Source organism: Callospermophilus lateralis (genome assembly GCF_048772815.1).
Source record: "Callospermophilus lateralis isolate mCalLat2 chromosome Y unlocalized genomic scaffold, mCalLat2.hap1 SUPER_Y_unloc_1, whole genome shotgun sequence".
Classification (NCBI taxonomy): Eukaryota; Metazoa; Chordata; class Mammalia; order Rodentia; family Sciuridae; genus Callospermophilus; species Callospermophilus lateralis.
This window is the reverse complement of record NW_027510163.1, coordinates 587,987-608,092: the sequence shown is the minus strand read 5'-3', so window position 1 is coordinate 608,092 and position 20,106 is coordinate 587,987. Positions and strand designations below refer to the sequence as shown.

The window sequence follows — 20,106 nt, the reverse complement described above, 5'->3', positions numbered from 1 at the left end:
GCGGGGCGTGCGGGGGGCTCCAGCCAAGTCCCCGGTCGCGGCCTGGTGGTTGTCAGGGAGTGATGGGGCGAGACGGCCTTATGGGGAGGGACAGGACTGGAGTCTCAGCGGAGGAGGGGCAGGGTTGTGTTTTACTGAGTGTGTGTGACAGGCGATGGTTTGGGAGGGGACTCAAGTCCGTGGTGGGGGAGAAGGACCCGGACGGGACGCGGAGGGCTTCGATTTCTTAGGGCATCGGGCTGCGAGTCTTAAAAAGTGTGTGTGTGGGGGGGGGAGGGGGGTGTCACAGTCGTGTCAGAGTGACAAGGGGACGTGCCTTATAGAGATTGTGGGACTTGGCCCTGGTTGGGTAGGGGGACAGGGGCATGTAGTTGGGGAGGGGTCCCGGCTCCGAATGGGAGGGGCAGAGCGGGTCTTAGTGGGGGGACACCCCAGCGCATCTGTGCCGACCTGGTGTGGGGGACACGGGCCGTGAGGGGGCAGGGACCGGGTCTTGGAGGGGTTCGGAGGCCGGAGGATTTCAGCGTGGGGAGGCGAGTCTCCGAGGCCCCGGGGTGGGGCGTGTCACCCCGCTCGACCTGGGAGCGTCCTCTTGGGCATCGCGGGCGCAGTTTCCGCGGCTTGACCCGGGCCCCCTTCCTCCTCGGCCTGCACCCCCCCTCCTGCTCGGCCCCCCACCTCCCTCTGCGCCCCACCCCAGCGCTGCTCTCCGCTCCCGGGACTGGGTTTCGGCGACTCTGCGTCTCCGGGCACCGCCGCTTCCTCCCCAGGGGCCGTCGCTCGTCCCCTCCCCAGGCCTGAGTGGGACCGCGTCCCCGGGTCCCGCGTGCGCCCCTCTGCTCCGCGGATCCCAAGGCTGCGGCTGGCGCCGCCGCAGGACCTGGACCCCAGACCTGGGCGCGCCATCCACCCCAACCTCCGCGCCGGCGTCTCCGCCCACTGGGTTTGGGGGCGCGCTCCTGGACCCTGGTGGCTTAATCCGATTAACCCCCAACTCTGAGCCTCGCGGGTGGCGCCTGGAAACAGGTTCTCCCAGGGAAGCTGGGGCTTGGGAGCTGTTTAATCCGGGTGGGGACCGAGCACGGTGAGCCCCAGGCAGCCAGGGCGGTGCCATTTCTTATTCCCACCAAGGTCTTGGGACAGCCCCACCCGCCCCTTAGAATTGGTGGGAATCCAGCTCCACCAGGCTCCGCGTTCGGACTCCGGCTCCAGGGCTGCGCGCAGGGTCTGGGGTATCTGCATAGTAAACTAAGGAGACCCAAGGCCAAGGGTCTTCTTTCTGGGGACCTCCGGTGATGGTGCTCTTGGCCGGGCCCTGGTTCTTCCGCTGCGACGGATACTCTTTTATTCATTTTTCCAAATCAGTTCTGCATTTTTACCAAACCAAACCAGAGCCTCTCAAAGATCTGGGCTGCCCTGACTCCTTGGGAGTGGGGTGTTTGTTGAAAATACACCCCCCTCTACTCAGATGCTGGAGGTAGAGAAAAGGTCTTTGTTTTTTTTAATTTGCAAATTTAAATTATTTGCATTTCCATCTGCTCCAGGACTTACAGATGGGGTTAGAACCAGAAACCCCAAATATAGTACATTGGGAATGCCTTTACCAAATCTCACCTGCGAAGGTCCTGGACCACCGAACGGATGCCTGAGGTCAACGTGAGGAGCTGTATGGACCGGGCTCCGGCTCCTCCCACGCAGATGGCCACTGCCCTTGGTCTTCTATGTCGCACCAGCACAGGGGGAAGGGGCCGCAGCAGGGCTGCAGCCATGTCCCCCACAGGTTGTGCAGGGTGCCCAGCTGCTGGGGAAGGGGCTCAGCGACCGCTGATGCTCCTTCAGGCCTGCTGGCCTCTGCCCATTACCTCATGGAACCCGGGTTTGGAGTTAGGCGTGGGGACACGGGTCTCACTTAGTAAAAGTGACCTCCGGAGCCATCTTGCACTGTCTGGAGTCAGCAGAGGCCTCGTCGCAGGGTGTTGGGTGTCTGGGTCTGCAGAGGACCTCGTTGTACTCATGGTCCTGTTGTTGCCACCGGGCTGTGTGCAGAAACCTCTGGCCATGATGCAGCAGGACCTGGTGGTCCCCAGGAGCAAGGGCGGCAGGTCCTGGCTGTCAATCACTCTGCAGGAAGCACATGGCTCTCAGCACCAGGGGGCGCCAAGGAGCCCTGCTGAGCATATCCCAGGAGAGAAGCAGAGTTGTGCAGGTGTGGAAGGGCTGGGGGGCCTGGGGGGGCCCAGGAAGCCTGGGGACATGGCCTTGGAATCAATGTAACCAGCTTGTTGGTTTGATTGGCATCGCCTTGGGTACAATGTAAGCAGGTTGCTTGCTTCTGACGGGTGGCACCTTTAGATACAGTGTAACCGGGTCACCTGGTTGCATCCCGTGTTCCCCAACTTGCCTGGAGTGGGGAAAGCAAAGCCAAGCACTGAGGAAAGGCCTCTGGGTTCCGCACACCATCGACGTGGAGCCACCTCACCCCACCGCACCCGCAACCCCACGCCCACCCCTGGCCTACCAGCTTTCAGGGGGATTAATTCACTAATGGGGTCAAGGCTGTCATAACACAATCATTTCACTCCTGAGTGTCCTTGCACGATCTCACACATGAGCTTTTGGGGACACCTCATATCTAAGCCATCACATTCCATCCAAGCCCTAAAAGTTCATGCTGGGGTGGGGGGGGGCTGGGATGGTGGCTCAGCGGTAGCCTGCCCGCCTAGCACGGGTGGCACCCTGGTTTCAATCCTCAGCGCCATATAAAAAAAATAAAAGGCATTGTGTTGTGTCCCTCTACACCTAAAATATAAATTAAAATTAAAGAAAAAAAAGTTCATGCTCACCCCCCAATGCAAAATACATTAAAAGTGCATTTTCAAGAGTCCCCACAGTGTGGACAGTTTCAAGATGACCCAAGGGTCCAAGTGCAAAGTCTTTCCCTGAGACTGAGGCAAACTCTGAGCATGAGCCCCTTGGCCTCAGTTTCACTCTGGCCTTTTAAAGTTTTTCAAATCTTTCTGCCCTGATTTCTGCTCCTGAATATCACAATGAACTTGGCTAAAAGCGGCCAGAAGTGTGCAGGCCATATCCTGAACACTAGGTTGCTTAGCAATTTCCTCAGCCAGATTAAGAAGACCATCATTCTTGTTAGACATGCATGGCCCTGATCTTTGGGACAAGCATGTGCTCCTGGCAGGATCAACCAGGTGGGACATGCCGTGTCCTTGAACAAGCCCGGGCAGCCCTGGCTCTGGGGGATGGTCACAGGGACTGGCATCTCCTTATCTGTCTGCCCTGTCTTCTTCTCTCTGCAAATACAGCTCATCCGACAGCCCTGCCCTGTTTCAACAGTCCCGCCCTGTTCCGTGGGGGGGAAGTCCACTTCGGGTACCAGGGTCTTTGCCTGCAGGCTTGTGCTACCAAAGGCTGCATCTACCTCTTCTGATTGGCAGTCACAACTTTGCATAGTGCACCTGCCCATCACTGTCCTCCAGGGGGAACAGAGCCCAGGACCCCCCTGGACCCCAGTCCTGCAATCGGAGAACACCTATGACACCCATTTAAATGGTCTACTCTTTCTTAATAACCCATGTCCACCCTCTTTAAATCAAACACAAATGGCCCCTAAGGCTTATTACTCTTATTACGATGTGAATGCTGCCTAAATCCTCATTCAGGACACATGCCACTTTACATAGTTTTATTTTTTAAAATTTGGTACCAGAGATAGAACCCTGGGGGTGCTTAACCATGGAGCCCCATCCCCAGCCCTATTTTGTATTTCATTTAGACCCAGGGTCTCCCTGAGTTGCTTAGGACCTCCATAAGTGGCTGAGGTTGGCCTCCAAACTTGTGATCCTCCTGCCTCAGCCTCCTGAGCCGCTGGGATTACAGGCATGACCCACTGTGCCCGACAATGACAGTATACCAGGGTACCAGCTGTGGCCTCCTTCTCCCTTGTGGGAAAAGTCTATGTTACTTCTTTTTAAATAAACCTCACCAGTGACCAGCGGTATCAACACCACAGGCCATATGTGCCCCAAGTGGGGTTTCATATGCAGGCTTCATGGGCCCAGCTGAGCAGGGTTATTGTTTCTTTCTGGTGTAACTATCAGTTGAAACCCAGGAAGTGAGAGCCCTGGGTCCGCATCTAGGGATATGGTGCTTACCAGGCAGGAGCAGGTGGGCTTGTGGCTTTTCTTGAAAATGTTGGTGCCTCTGAAGCAGTGACAAGGGAGGGGGACGCTTCCTGAGAGGTCAGTTCAGGTCAGCCTGTGCAGTGGGGTGAAGTGTGTCAAGAGGGCACGTGACCATGAGCTCACAGACATTTTATGAGACCCACAGATGCCTGAAGCCACAGATGACACCACGCCTACATACAGTGTGCCCTCTACACACATGCGTATGACTGATTGCCCTTTCTATAAAACCTGAGAGTCCTAGACAGCACTGAAGAGAGGGCTAAGGACATGGTGTCCTTGTCTTCCTGGTGGAGCTTCACTGATCAAAGTTCCTTTCCTGCTTTTCATCATGACCTTTTCTGTTTGGATTTGGGGTAAACAGATGACCTGATGTGTGGGGTCACCAGAGTCAGGTCGCTTACTACTACTCCCTAATAGTGGAATGTAGAGCATGGACATTAAGCACAAGGTGCTCATTTTATTTCAACTCCGCATTGCTGCCTTAGGGAATTGACTCCCCCCCTCCACCCCCATTCTGCTGGGGAGAGAACACTGAGCCAAATCACCAACACCAATTGCTTCCTTTCTTAGCTCAGGCTATCTCCTCAAAAGATCAGGGGGCAGAAGGCGATGAGAATTACTGAAATAATTGTCAAGCTGTTTTTATTTTTAGATATTATATATGTGTGATATCTTTAAATATTGTTTCAAAAAATTTGAGACTATGGCCTGAGGTCGCACCAGGTGATACTATATATATGTACATAGGTATCTTTTTCTTTGAGGTTCTGCGGAATAATCCCTGTGGGGCTTGACCTCTGAGCTACATCCCCAACCCTCTTTAATTAATTTTTAGCTAGGATCTCCCTGTTTGTGAAGCCAGATTTAAAGAGAAGAGTTTATGCAGCTAGGTTAATGTGGTCCAACTGGAACCATAAAGAAAATGGAGTCTAATCTGAGCCTGGGAAAACCAGAAAAACATTTGAGAAATTGAAATATTAATGTCCCATGACCCTAGGAAGGTCCTAAATAAGGGTTAATGAAGTAGCTCTCAGTAAAACAGGGAGATGCTAATGAAACCACCCTAGGCTGTTCCTGCCCAGATCTCTGCTCCCAGCCCCACCAGTCCACCAGTTTCCCACCCTTTGGCCTTCCACCTGCAGCCCCCATCACATGCACAATAAAGAGAAATAAAGGACAGGAATGTGGGAGGACAAAAGATGACCTTGGGTATAAAAGGGAGAAGACCTCCCTTTTCCAGGGATTCCTACCTTCCACTCCCTTCTTCCTGGGGGGTGGGGGTGAATCTTTTCTGCTCTCCCTTAATTAAGCCTTCCACTTTCCACTCTCCACGTGCTTCTCTGGTGTTATACTTCAGCATTTGGGGAAGCAAGGACCCGTCACAGTAAACACAGGTAACACTGTAGATCCTGACCTGAACCTTGGGCTCCTCCTGCCTCAGGCTCCCCAAGTACCTTCTTTTGTTAATTGTTCTTTGTTTCCGTGGTGAGGTTAACACCAAGCCATAGCTCAATCCCATCCTTACCAAGTTCCAAGCAAAGGCTTCTAACTTGGATATTTTTTCCAGCCCAGCAAAGACTCTCCACCTGAAAAGGGCTGGGACCAAGGATCTGTCACTCTAGGGAATTTTAGATAGTTATTGCATGACCTTAGCTGTCAGTCACAATGCAGAGGTATTCCTGGAGGTGGCCCATTAGGGATGCTGGGGTGGAACAGTCCAATCAGGTTTCTGAACACAGGGGAAGGGTGGGCTTTTGTAATCTCTTGGGCTTTTCTTCCTCACCAACTCGGCTCTTCCCTTTCCTGGCCCTATGTGCTCTGCCCAAAAGGCCTCGGTGATTCTGAGCAGCCTGTGTCCTGGAGATCTCTGGTGCTCAGAGGTTCCTTAAGAGAACTCCGGGTCCCCAAGGAAGATAAAAATGGTGAGTATGTGAGGAGGGCTGCAGGCACACGGTCAGCACCTGCCTTAGGGCCCTGCAAATGGATGAGCTGCAGAGCCTGGTGGAGTCTCCTCTGGAGGTTGCCCTGGGTCTCTGTCCCCTGGTCCTGGGGGTTGGAATGGATGGTAGAACCTTGAAGTCACCTCCCTGGCAACTGACCCTATGCCTCTGTCCACTGGTCCCGCAGGGTGAGCTGGGTATTGGGTGCCGGAAATTGGTGCAGAGGGTGTGGTCTAGTCCTCTGTGGGGTATGGCCCTGGGCTTCTGCTCCCTGGGCCTGAGGGGTGGGTTGGTCCCTGAGGTCAGCTGTGGAGCATGAGGCCCAATTCTCCCTGGCAGGTGGCCTTGGGCTCCCTCCTACGGCTTCCATTGTTGAATGGACTGCTCAGGTCTCCAGCTTCCCTCCCCTCCCCTCCCTGCTGGTGGCCCACACCCACTCTTCCAAATATGTAGGAAGCAGGATCCCAAATCCACTTTCCTTCCCCCAGTTTAGTTCCTCCAAAGGCTGCTGTAGGTGCTTCATTTGCAGTTGCCTGCTGCGTTCCAAAATGCCAACTCCCTCTCCACTTCCCATCACTCTCAAATGTCTGTTCTTCTTCCTGTGTTGTAAATGAACAGTCTATTAGTTTTCACTTTTCCTCTAGTGAAGTATTGCAAGGAATATTTTCTCTTTGTATTGCTGATCAAAACTAGAGGAGCTTTATCGGTGAAATCCTCAGGCACCCCCCCGCCCCCGTTTTTTAAAAATAGATCCTTTACCACTTGTTTTGGACACTGTCCTCCAACTTGTGATCACCCTGCCTCAGCCTCCTGAGTCCCTGTGATCACAGGCCTGTGCCACTATTTCTGGCAAGAATAACACTTTTGTTTCTGAATATCATACTTGAGGGGAAAGAATAGTCACTTTGCACATCTTGTGTTCTGGTAAATAGCTGCTTTAAACGAAATAAGGCAGTGGGTTATTGGTACTATGGATATTGAATCTTAAGCTACATCCCCAGCCCTTTTTTTGTTTGATTGATTGTTTTGTGGATTTGGGCAGAAGTTATTTATTTATTTTACTTGGTTTTTAATACTTATACATGATCAGTAAAATGCATTTTGACACATCATACATAAATAGACTGTAACTTCTTCTTTTTCTGGTTGTACCTAATGTCCATTCACACCGGTCATGTTGTCATATATGAAAATAGGATAATAATGTCTGATTCATTCTGTTGCCCTTTATCCCCAACCCTTTTAAATTTTATTTTCAGACAGGATCTGGCTTTGTTGTCCAGCCTCACCTGGAACTTCTGATCCTCCTGCCTCAGCTTCTCAAGCTGTTGGAATTAAAGGCACTGGCCATCATACCTGAAAAAATAGTTTATTTTGACCCAAATATTAATGAGCATCCTCATGAACATGGATTTTAACTTATTCTGAATGATGTATGTGTCGTACTCTGGAAGAGATCACATTTTTTTTTTTAATACAAGAGATTGGACCAAGGGGTAATACCTGAGCCATATCCACAGCCATTTTTATGTTTTATTTTGAGACATAATCTCTCCTAAGTTCCTTAGGGCCTCACTAAGTCACTGAGGCTGGCTTTGAATTTAGCAGTCCTCCTGACCCAGTCTCTCAAGCTGCTGGGATTACAGTTGCGCCCCACTGTGCATGACTGACAGGAACATTTGTAAAAGGAAGTTATGCATGAATACATTAACCAAGTGCATTGGTCGGATCATCAGATGGGAGGCTACAATAAAAAAGGGGAAATTTCTTCTGTAGGTCCGTTATTACATTGTTAGCTTTGGGAGATGGTGGTTATATGTCAGATAAGGTTGGTAATATATTCTGAGAAATTCATTTGTTTGGAGAATTGTGGACTAATACAGAGATTAAGGTAATTGGCTTTGAAAGAGCTTAAGAGAGCCCAAGGTAATTGTTGCCAACCATACAGAACCCTGTCTTATACCTCATGGTGGTCTAGTTCCCCAAAGTCAGGTGGTCTGAAGGTTCATTGATACAGAGCAAGTTCATAGAGAACTTCAGTTCACACCTGCAAAAATCCTGTGCTTCTTGTTTATCTTTTTTAGGTGTAGACACCAAATCTGATGTTCTCAGCCAGGTGTTCTTTGGAAAAGAGAGTCCTATGTTCAGAGAGTCCTATGTTCTCAGCCACTATCCTTTCCTGTGGCTGCCACCATGTGCCCGCAGCTGTCCTGCGCCCTGCATGGTACAAGGAATTTTAGGCCCCGAGTCAGCTCTTCTTAGAGGACACCCTAAGGTGTGAGGTACAGCGTCTTGGGGGTTCAGATGTGATCTTGGGGCTAAGGAGTGTCCTGGAACAAGCTTCATCTAGACAGCTAACTTCTTGGGATCTTGTTTTCCCCAAGCCCTGTTCCCATTCCTTGGAGACAGGTGGACAGTCAGCCTGTGGATGCTGGTGCTGAGGGGCCAGGTCACCAGTCATTCCTGACCCTTGCATTCTCTCACACCATGAAAGTAAAAACTCAAGGAGGATAAAATCCAAACACCCCAGTGCAGAGCTGTGCAAACCTGAAAAGCCTCATAGTCTGGAGTCGTGGTCCAGGTCTCCCAGGAGAGTGACCATGGAATGTTTCAGTGGGCAGGACCAGATGTGAGGGTGTCCCAGCTGGCAGGGATCTTTCCTGCCCCTTGAGCCTAACAGGTTTGCTCCCTCAGCGTCAGCCATTTCTGCATTTGTCAGTTTGAAATGACCTGCTCACTTATCTCAGGCCCAAGGTTATTTATTCAGAACCAAATGATGAAATATTATGAAAGAGGAAAGAAAGAAGTAGATTTATGAAAAGTCTACATACATTTCTATTTGTTAAGAATCCCGATTTATGGCAAGTTGCAGTAGTGCACACCTGAACTTCTTGCTGCTTCAGAGGCTGAGGCAGGAGGAGGATTTCAAGTTTGAGGACAGCTTTGCCAACTTATGGAGACTTTATACAACTTGGTGAGACTTCAAAGACTGGGATGTAGTTCAGTGGTAAACTGCCTCTGGGTTCAGCCACAGGTATTAAAAATAAGTGCCTTGTCCTTGGGCCACCCCATTGGGAGCTGGACTGTTAGCTTATGAAATTTGGGAGTTACTTAAATACTCTGTCTACAGTCATTGTGATCTGTGCAGCATTTTGACTAATCTTAGATATGGTCTAGTATTTCCATTTTCAGAAGTAGTTTCTCTTAACTTCACCAAAAAGCACAGCACATTTGGCCCTGGATTTCACAGCGTGCTCAGGGTTTTTTCAGAGATTGTAGATCATGGGGAAGTTCAGTCTCTTTAATCCGCTTGGTAAGAAATCATATTGTGTTTCTATTGATTTTGTTGTATTTTATGCTTCTCATTTGTACCTTTTCTATAATAATCATTTTTGTCATTCATGAGATGTATTTTAGTATAGTTTCTTTGTGTGTGAGAGACTGTGTGTGTTTGTGGTCTTTTTCACATTGAACCCAGGACCTCATGCATAGTTAGCAAATGTTCTACTCGTGCCCACTCCCCAGCCCAAGACAATGGACTATCATTGATTTATTTACTTATGTATTGAGTGCTGGGATTTAATCCAGGGTCTTGCTCATGCTTGTTATCCTTCAAAAAACAGTTTCAAGTTTGTGAAAGCATTTTCTTGGTGGGTGGGTGTTTCTCTAGGGATTAAATCCAGAGGCACTTGACCATTGAGCACATCCCCAGTGTTTTTTATTTCTGTTTATTTATATATTTTAAATTTTGTTTTAGTAGTAGATGTATACATTACCTAATTTTGCTGAATTTTTTTTGTAGTTCTTTTTTTTTTTTTTTTTTTTTAAGTTATCGGCAGGTACAACATCTTTGTTTGTATGTGGTGCTGAGGATTGAACCTGGGCCGCACGCATGCCAGGCGAGCGGGCTACCACTTGAGCCACATCCCCAGCCCCTTTTTTTGTAGTTCTAAGTTTCAAACCAAGTATCTCACACATGCTAGTCATGTGCTCTCTCACTGAGTGACAGCCTCTTTCCCCCATTTTAATTCTTGATTAAGGGCAAGTCTCACTATATTTCTGATGACTTTGCTATGTTGCTGAGACTGGCTTCAGTGTTGTCATCTTCTGGCCCTGACCTCCCTAATTACTAAAATTTGAAGTGCACACCACTACACCAGGAGTTATAGTGACTTTTAAAGATAAATCACCCATTACTCTCTAAAAGGAAACAGTAGTGAAAATAAGTTTCCCTGCTTTTCTTTATGGTTTTGATATTTGCATACATAACTCTTCCTGTTTCCTTTACTCTTGCATTATTATGGACAAGGTATACAGTATATAATATTGTTTCTCATGTATATATTTATGAATATTCCACGGTGTGGTAGTTTATGCACTTCTTTATTAAATAAAGTTCATTTCTTAGAGCAAATGTAGGCTTATATAGTATATTAGTGTTCTGTAGATGAAAGGAATTGAGAGGAAGTATAATTACAAAAGGGATATTTATTAGAATGGGTTACATGACCAGAAGCTGGGTCATCTGCAGGCTTGAGACCTAGAGAAGTAGAAGATGTACAGTCCAAGGTACTGAAGGCTCAGTACAAGAGGGATTGATGGTGCTCCCCTAGCCTGTGATCCAGTGCTTTTGGAAATTCCCTGCAGAATTCCTGGCAGAATCTGCTTTGAAAGAGTGAAGAAAGGAACTTTGATATTTTCAGGTGATCACAGCAGCAGTGGAAGAGCCATTTGAGAAGAATCCAGCTTGCTCTGATGCTGCTGCCTTGTTCTTCCAACTTTTATTCCATCCAAGCCAGGATCCCATTTTTCTACTTTGCTATCTCACATGCCAATCCCTCCTAGACACACCCTCATGGACATACCCAGAAGCCTATTAAACATCTATATCTCCTAATCTGATCAAGGTGACAATTTTAAGTGAGCAATTAAACATAGTATCATACACCTCCTCTCTGCAGCTCATAGCCTCCATTATTTTCAACATCTTGGACTTGGTATATAGTTCTTTTTAGTTATTTTTTTGATTCAGTTGAATAATGTTGTGGAGGTATTTTGCATTTATGATCATGGGAGTAATTCATAGTTTCCTCATAATTTTGATAATATTGTAGCATATGCCTCAAAAGAAATTAGGAAGTGTTTACTCCGTTTCTGCATTCTAGAAAAAAAATATAAAATTTATGGCTGTTCTGGAGTTTGTGTGGCAGCCTGTATGATGTCTAAGAGCCATACCTTTCACTTTTTTGATGGGAATTAGTTATTGAGTCATTTTCTTCAGTAGGCAAGGGCTCATATGTTTTGTGTATTCATCTCTCTGTGTAAGTTGTAGAAGGTGGTCTCTCTCAAATTATTGGGCCAATTCCTCTAAGTTATCAGATTTGTGTCAAGCACATGTTCATGATATTGTTGAAGAGCCCATGGGTGGTAACACTGGCTACTTTAATCCTAATGTGTAGTTTTTTGGTCCTTGGTTTTCTTATTTGTTTATTGTTATTGTGTTTCTCATACCTTTGTTATATTTATTTACTTTGATATGGTGGAAAGGATTGAAACCAGTGACTCACTGGTGCTAGGCAAGCACTCTACACTGAGACATAACCTCACTCCTGTCCTCTGTTTCCATAACCACATATTAGTTTGTCAGTGATGCCGATGTTCATGAAGAACTTGGCTTTGAAGACTGCTGATTTCTTGATTATGGTTTCACCAACACCCTATGTTTCCTGCCTGTGCTTAATTTACACTTACCTTGCTCTTCGTTCTCTGCTTTCCTTAAATGCCAGGTTCAATGATTGCTTTTATCTCTTCTTTTCTGGAATGTGCTTTGGATGCTGCAGAGACCCCAATGCACCATCCATGCTGTTTTCCCATGTTGGACTCGTACATTTTATTTTTCTCAACATGGTCAAGTTTGCCCCTTAGTCACCTCTTCTTCCTGTGTCTGTTTAGAGTCCTGTGTTGCATCTCCCACTTCTTAGTGGTTTTCCAGCTGCTTCTGATGTGATTTCTGAACTTTCATCTTCTTTGAGCCTACTTGGGATTTCACTTGCATTGCACACTTGTTGAGGTGAGTTTTATGGCTCAGAATGGGGCATGTTCTGGGGAGTTTTACTGTGATTCTGAGAAGGCTGTGTTTTTCACTGTTGACTAATGTCCAGCGAAGCCCTCCTGTCTCTTGCTCTGCTACATGTTCACAGACCAACAGAGTTGTGGTGATGTCTCCGAATGTAGCAATATATTCTTCATTGTCCTGGGAAGTTTTGTATGTCTCTGCCTGATGTATTTTGGTTTTGTTTTAGGTGCATGCCTACTAATAATTCAAGACAGTTAATGAAAGTTTAGCCTAGGGCCACCACAGTGGCACATCCCTTTGATCCCAGCAGCTCAGGACTCTTAGGCTGGAGGATCCCAAGTTCAAAGGTAGCCTCAACAACTTAGGTGCTGAACTACTTAGAGAATTCCTCTGTCAAAATAGAAATAATTAAAAATAAAATAGGGCAGTCGATGTGGCTTATTTGTTAAGCAACCCTTGGTTCAATCTTTGGTACAAAATATAAACAAATAAACAAATAAATGAATAGAAAGAAAATTTAGCCCAGGGATTCTGGAGTCTTATCTTACTCAAGGATGGTCAATTTCATATGCTTTATTTTCCATTCATGAGTTATGTTTTCCTGTGTGTCAGTATTCTTTGTACTTTTTTTTTTTTGATAAGTGAATGAAAATGTGTTTCTTGGGGCTGGGGTTGTGGCTCAGTGGTAGAGCGTTTGCCTAGCATGCATGAGGCACTGGGTTGGATTCTCAGCACCATATATAAATAAATAAAGTTCCATTAACAACTTAAAAAAATGTGTTTCTTTCTTTTCTCCTATAATGTGGGTCCTGTTTGTTGAAGGTTTCATGCCTTTGTGTAGAGACTATGTCTATGAGCTCTGTTTAGTAAATATTTTGTGTTCAGCTCTTTTGAAAGATTTCCCCGAATGCTAGGGTCATTGAACAGAATGGAAACTTTAACAGTTTCAGCGATGACAGGCTCTGGATTTGCAGGCTGACACCCAGGAGCTGTGCTGTCTAACATTTCACCATGCAGGCTAGCAGCAGCTACAGGTACCTGTAATGCAGTAGCATGAGCAGCCAACAAAGTAGCAGGGAAAGAACAATCCCTCTTCAGGTTGAGCATAGTAAAAGTCCGTAATATGTCTGAGCTGAGTCATTAGGCCATTGACAAGCTTATTTTCATATAAGAAATATAAAATTCTCCCTCCAGTATATTGCCCCAGCTCCCTTGCCTGGATGTCCTCAAAAGTTTTTATGTATAAAAGTAAAAGCCCTGCTGTACTCAGGGCCCAGGCTTTGGAAATTATTTTTCTGGGCTGTGGTGTCACCAATAAAGTATTGCTGCTAGATCTCAGTGTCCCCCGGCCTCATTTCTCCATACACCAGAAACTAGAGAAGAAGAGTAGAAACAGCAAAACCTCCCTTGTCTGGTTTTTGTGGGTAGTTGTGCTGGGGCCTCTGCTTTAACACACAGTGGTGCTATTTAAAGCTCTGCCGTCCCTTTGCTCTGCAGAACCCAGCCTGTGCGCAACCACTGCTGAGCATGAGTGTCATAGGCCTCTCTGAATGGTTTCCTCCTGGACTGTGTGAGCTTCCTTCTTTCCTCAGAAATCTCCGTGGTTTTACTTGGGGGAGCATACTGTGCCGTGAACCCTCAGGTGCTTAACCACTGAACAAAACCCCCAGCACCTTTCTTCTTAACTTTTTTTGTTAACTTTGATTCAGGCTTTTGCCAACTTCCTAAGGGCCTAACTAAGTGCTAAGGCTGGCATTGAACTTGCCAGCCTCCTGCCTCAGCCTCCTGAACCTGGGTGTTTTTGAAACCTGATTTCTAAAAGAAACTCTCTGAAGCTTTCTTGATCAAATTTTAGGTGGTGGTTGTGGGTAGACAATAATTTGCTGCTCTTGCCAGATGCAGGTTGTTTGTTTATCCTTCTAAGGAATTCCTGCTGATTTTTCACAGTGATCACTTCTGACTTAGATGAGTGAGAGTTGGTGTTAAGACATTAAGATATTTCCATGGTGATATTAGTAGGAATTGCCTAAACTTGGATAAGATGTGCTGCTGCATGTAGTCTGGAGCCAGTGACCAGGCTCTCACACTGAGATTTCAGGCCAGTGTCCTGCATCGGAGAGGGTCAGTCTGAAGGGCTAGTGAAGGTCACACCATGCTTGCTGCTCTGCATTCTTCTATATGTCTGCTTCAAGTACCTGTTGGGAACCTTTCAGGACTTTGGGGCATGATGACATTGTTTTTCTGTTGGTTTGGCTTGTGTTTCCACTTCTGTTCTACTTCATGGCAGTAGAGAGATGGTTCCAGGCTCCCTGTTGCGTCATTTTGCTATGAGTGTTGAATGTTTTTCCTTATTCTCATCAGTATAGAAATGTATAACTTGTTCTTTTGCAAAACTAAATTTCCACAGGTGCAATGGTGCATGACTGTATTCTCCTTAGCTGGGGAGGCTGAGGCAGGAGAATCATAAATTTCAATGCTGGCCTCAGCCTCTCACAAGGTCCTAAGCAAGTTTTTGAGTGCTGTGTCAAAATGGCATATGTGGTGGGGATGTGGCTCAGTCATTAAGTGCCCTATGTTCAATCCCTGCTTATTTTTCTCTAAATATTTCTAACCACAAATAAATAAATATCATGAAATTTCTTGTGAGCTCATTAAAAGTATTTTAGTGTTTCACATTTGAACATATACTAAATGGATTTTGTCTGCAGAATTGAGGATGTAGTGCATTTGGCCACCTGGATTTCAGTTTGCCTGGACCATCATGTGATCCATATCCAAGACATCTACTGTCACTCACCTTTCCCTCCTGTGAAGGCTGGCCCACTGAAGGCTTTTTCTTGGTCTCTTGCTCACCTCTGCTGATACTGTGCTGCGCAGGATGTGACATGTTTTAAGTCCTTGAGTGTGGTTGGGTGTCAGTGGCAGGGGCACCTTCTGGTAGGTGATCTTTTGGCTGCTCCATCACACTGCAGACATCGAGTATTATTATGGTTGTACATGCAGTGACCTGTTTCCCACCCGAATTGTGTTAGATAGGTGAGGATTCTGGGTTGCAACCTTGCTTCTTTACCACCCTGCAAATGCTTCTGTCTTAGGTTTGCACCACCATCCTTACAGGCAGGAGGAAACTCTTTCACAACAGACATCCAGTGCACACGTGGCCCAATCTTGATCAAAGTGTCTTGAGCAGAGCATGGCTATGGGCCACATGAACTTATAGTAGTGAAGTGACTGCTTTTCACTAGAGTTTTATAGTGATGTACATTCACTGTTGCTATGAGATTTAGAAATTAGTGTCGGCTGTTCATTAATAAAATTGTGCTGAGACTTATAAAACTTTGCAAGGTTGTTGTTTGGACAAGGTGACATCTTTGGGTATTGATTTATATCTAAGTCATGTTCCATCTTTTCATCTTACCATATTCTGCTTTAACAGTAATCATGAGAAACCATCAAATTTTTGTGTTTATTAATCATTGTGCTTGTTTACTATTTGACTAATTTTTCTTTTTCTCTGGAGAAATGTACCTGCAAACATCTAGTTGTTCTGTTGGGGTAATCACAAAAGATGAACTCAATCCCCAGTTCACAAATTGTGACAACCTGAGTGTAAAGTTGTCTAAATGTTGTCTGTAGGAGAAACTTCTTAGTGATCCATGTTCGGAAGTTAAGGGTGGGGTGTTCTAGACATTTCTTTAAAGATGGAACAATAGACTGTCACAAGGAATCAAGAGATCAGTCAATGCCATGTTGTTTATATTAACTGTGCAGGCACAGTGAGTCACTGTGTTTGGCAGAATCTCTCTTAAACTCTGAGTTTTGTAATTCCAGCAATTTCCTTCTCATTCAGTTTCTTTTTTAAGGGTAAGTACTATCACGGTTGCCAATATTAGCTCTGCACTGGACAGAAGGTTGTTAGGACTTGAAATAGAGGTGAAACCAAGAAAGAAGTTAGGAGTGACCCAGGAGCCTGTCTCACTTCCTGTGAACTCATCAAAGGAAGGGAGTAAAACACTAAGTTGCTTGCTTTCTGAGTGGCCCAATTCTAGTGCTGGAATGTCTGTGAGGAATGTCTGTGGAATGTCTGCAGGAAGGATTTGATGGACCACATCATACAATTAATCAGGGACTCAGAGATTCATGAGGACATCAAGCATGTTGAGTATATATTTCTTCTCCTGTCAATCTCTCCTGGCCAACAGTAAACATTTGTGGGATATTTTAGATCTCAGTGACCTTGGAGGATGTGGCTGTGAACTTCACCCAGGAGGAGTGGGCTTTTCTGGATCCTTCCCAGAAGAACCTTTACAGAGATGTGATGCTGGAAGCCCTCAGAAACCTGGCTTCTATAGGTAATAATGAAGTTTTTTTTAAAAATTAATCTACTTGAGAACTCATGTTTATTTTGGTCATTTATATAGAACAGAAAAAGGGAATCAGTTATTGAATTATTGCAGCATAAAAGGCACCTACGATTTGACAAACAATTCTGTCTCCTAAAAATTCATAAAGATTGTTCTGGTTTCTCATTTTAGGAAATAAATGGAATGAAAAGAACATTGAAGATGAGATCAAAAATTTTGAGAGCATTCTAAGGTAATTGTACTCACAAGAGAAATTCTTGAAGTAATCTGAGAATGTCATATAATTTTTAAAATAGACCAACCCAAGAAGTATGCACAATTTGAGAAGTATTTATTCTTATAATATTTTTCCCAGAAATATATACTTAGCTATTACAGATATTCAGTCTTCTCAAAGTATTTGACATGCCAAAAATATATGAAATTGCATGTGAATATCACTATTTGGATAATCACCATAGAGAGGCTGCATTGCAAAGGGGGTTTTCCTTTCAATCTCTTGACTTTCAGACAATTTGAACACATCAGGAAACCTAACCTTTACCTGATGTTGGTAGTAACATAAGCCTAGGACCTATAAATAACTATAAAATCATGAATGAATCAAGCATTGATAATGTGCTGGTCATTCTTCAATGAAGACATGTGGTAAACTTCAACGGCCAAGAAGATAGTGTGGGGAAAGTTTCAATGAGATTCCAGTTCTTTACTGGACAAAGAAAACTTTTAATAGAGTAAATTTAGGCTGGGGATGTGGCTCAAGCAGTAGTGCACTCACCTGGCATGTGTGCAGCCCGGGTTCAATCCTCAGCACCACATAAAAACAAAGATCTTGTGTCTGCCAAAAACTAAAATATAAATATTAAAAATTTTCTCTCTCTCTCTCTCTCAAAAAAGAAAAGAAAACTAGAGTAAATCCTTGTGGTTGTTATATGTGTGCCAAAGACTTCATATGCCCTTCATTCCTTCATAGGCAGATCACATCTCAGAAGCCATGTGAATTTAAACAGTATAGGCAATCCCTGATTTCTCTCAAAAGTGTTCACAAACAAGTGTTAACAAAAACTGGAGATGGACCCTATGAAAGTACAGTACGTGGGAAAGTCTTCATTTCCAGTGACATTCAAAGACATGAAGATACTCATACTGGGTGGCAACACTATGAATATCAAAAATGTGGTGAAGCCTCATCTTCTCTCCCAGATGTCCAAAGACACATGAGAACACACAGTGGAGGTAAAGCTTTTCAATGTGAGGTATGTGGGAAAGCCTTTCATTTCTCTTCTTTATTTAGAAGACATGAAAGAGCTTATTCTGGAGAGAAACTCTGTGAATGTAAACAAGGTGGTCAATCCTTTATTTCACACACAAGTCTTCAAAGGTACAGGATCCCACACATGAGGAATGCACATTTCAAATGTATGGTATGTGGAAAAGACTTTGCTTATCCCAGTTTACTTAGAATACATCAGAGAACACATACTGGAGAGAAGCCTTATGAATGTAAGCAGTGTGGAAAAGCCTTTTCTAGATCCAGTAACTTTCACACACATGGAAAAACTCATTCTGGAGAAAAGCCCTATAAATGTAAGCAGTGTGGCAAAGCCTTTACTACATCCAGTAACCTTCAGATTCATGGAAGAACACATAGTGGAGAGAAGCCCTATGAGTGTAAGCAGTGTGGAAAAGGCTTCACTCAGTCCTCTAGCCTTCAGTCACATGAAAAAATTCATACTGGAGAGAAGCCCTATGAATGTAAGCAGTGTGGAAAAACTTTTGCAAATTACAATAACCTTCACAGACATGGAAGAACACATACTGGAGAGAAGCCCTATGAATGTAAGCAATGTGGAAAAGCTTTTGCAAATTCCAACAACCTTCACAGACATGGAAGAACACATACTGGAGAGAAGCCCTATGAATGTAAGCAGTGTGGCAAAGCCTTTGCTAGATTCAGTTACCTTCAGTCACATGAAAAAACTCATACTGGAGAGAAGCCCTATGAATGTAAGCAGTGTGGAAAAGCCTTTTCTACTTCTGGTTACCTTCAGATTCATGGAAGAACACATACTGGAGAGAAGCCCTATGAATGTAAGCAGTGTGGAAAAGTCTTCACTTATTTCTCTGGCCTTTACTCACATAAAAAACTTCATACTGGATAGAAGCCCTATGACTGTAAGCTTTGTGGCAAAGCCTTTGCTAGTTCCAGTGACCTTCAAAGATATGGAAGAACACATACTGGAGAGAAGCTCTATAATTGGAAGCAATGTGGAAAAGCCTTTGTTACATCTGTTCAGCTTCGTTTACATGAAGGAACACTTCATGCAGAGAGATTGTACTCATGAAAACAATTGGCAAAGTCTTCTGTTAATAAAGTTTCACTTTTAATATGTAGTAAGTTTTCTGAAGAAAAATTCTTTGAATGTGAAATGTGGGAAATCAGTATTGTCACAAAGAGAAGAAAGTGCTACATATCAGAATCAATGAATCAATCTCTCTTTCTATCTATGTATCTATCTATCAATAAATTGTACTGGGGATTTAGTCTGAGGGCCCTCCATCACTGAGCCAGATTCCTTTTGCTTTTTATTTTGAGACAGGGACTTGAGGAGTTCCTTGGTGTCTTCCTAAGTTGCTGAGTCTGGCTTCACATTTGTGATCCTTCTGCCTGAGCTCCCCGAGACTCTGGGATTAAGGGCATACATGACCACATCTAACTGAATAATGCTTTAAATGTAAAAAATTTGGAAAATCATTCCATTTTCCCTGCTGCCTTCATAGCCATTTCACTCACACTGCGGGGGGGGGACCCTCAGAATGTGGAGGATTGATACATCCTGTTAGCTTCCCGTCTCAGCCCTGCTTTTCTTCTCATATGAAAATACTCGTGGAGAGAAACCTGAGAATGTGAGAAATGTGGGAAGTCTTCTAATTTCCCCACTTTTTTTCCAAGGACTGGGAAGATTCTTCTTGAAAGATTCATGTCAAAATGAATAAATTGTATGCAAGTAAGAAATACAAAGGGCTCAGGTGTTCCAGTTTTGTTCAGTCGTATGAAAGGACTCAGACTGTAGAAAATCCTGTGGATAAGCCATGTGGGGCAGTATTCAGCTTTCCTGGTTTCCTCCAAAGACATAAAAGGATTCATATCAGGGAAACCCTATTGAACAATGTGGTAGAACTTTCACCTTTCCAGGTTCTTTTTGAGTATCATGGGAGAACTCACTCTGGAGAAAAGCCTCGTATATAAAAATGTGGTGAGATCTTCAGTTGTTCCAGTTTGTTTAGACTTACTCATCAAACTTGAGGGAATTTTTTACTTTATTTTATTTTACGTGTTTTGGTACCAGGGATTCAGCTCAGAGACTTTAACCACTGAGCCACATCCCAGTTCTTTTTAATTTTTTTTTTCAAATAGTTAGACACATTCTCACTGAATTGCTTAGGTCCTCACTATGTTGTGGAGGTTGACTTTGAACTTGTGATCCCCTGCCTCAGCCTCGTTTTTCACTGGAATTAGTCAT

General features: G+C 44.9%; 1 protein-coding gene across 1 annotated transcript; it reads left to right on the top strand.

The window, feature by feature from the left end:
- The first annotated feature begins 1,641 nt into the window (after positions 1 to 1,641).
- On the top strand, positions 1,642 to 18,807 carry LOC143639912 (uncharacterized). Its single transcript, XM_077107941.1, has 5 exons — positions 1,642 to 2,206; positions 8,227 to 8,417; positions 16,444 to 16,570; positions 16,754 to 16,814; positions 17,556 to 18,807. Exons 1-5 carry the CDS (start codon positions 1,642 to 1,644, stop codon positions 18,742 to 18,744), a joined length of 2,133 nt encoding a protein of 710 aa, XP_076964056.1. The 3' UTR covers positions 18,745 to 18,807.
- Positions 18,808 to 20,106: the final 1,299 nt, after the last annotated feature.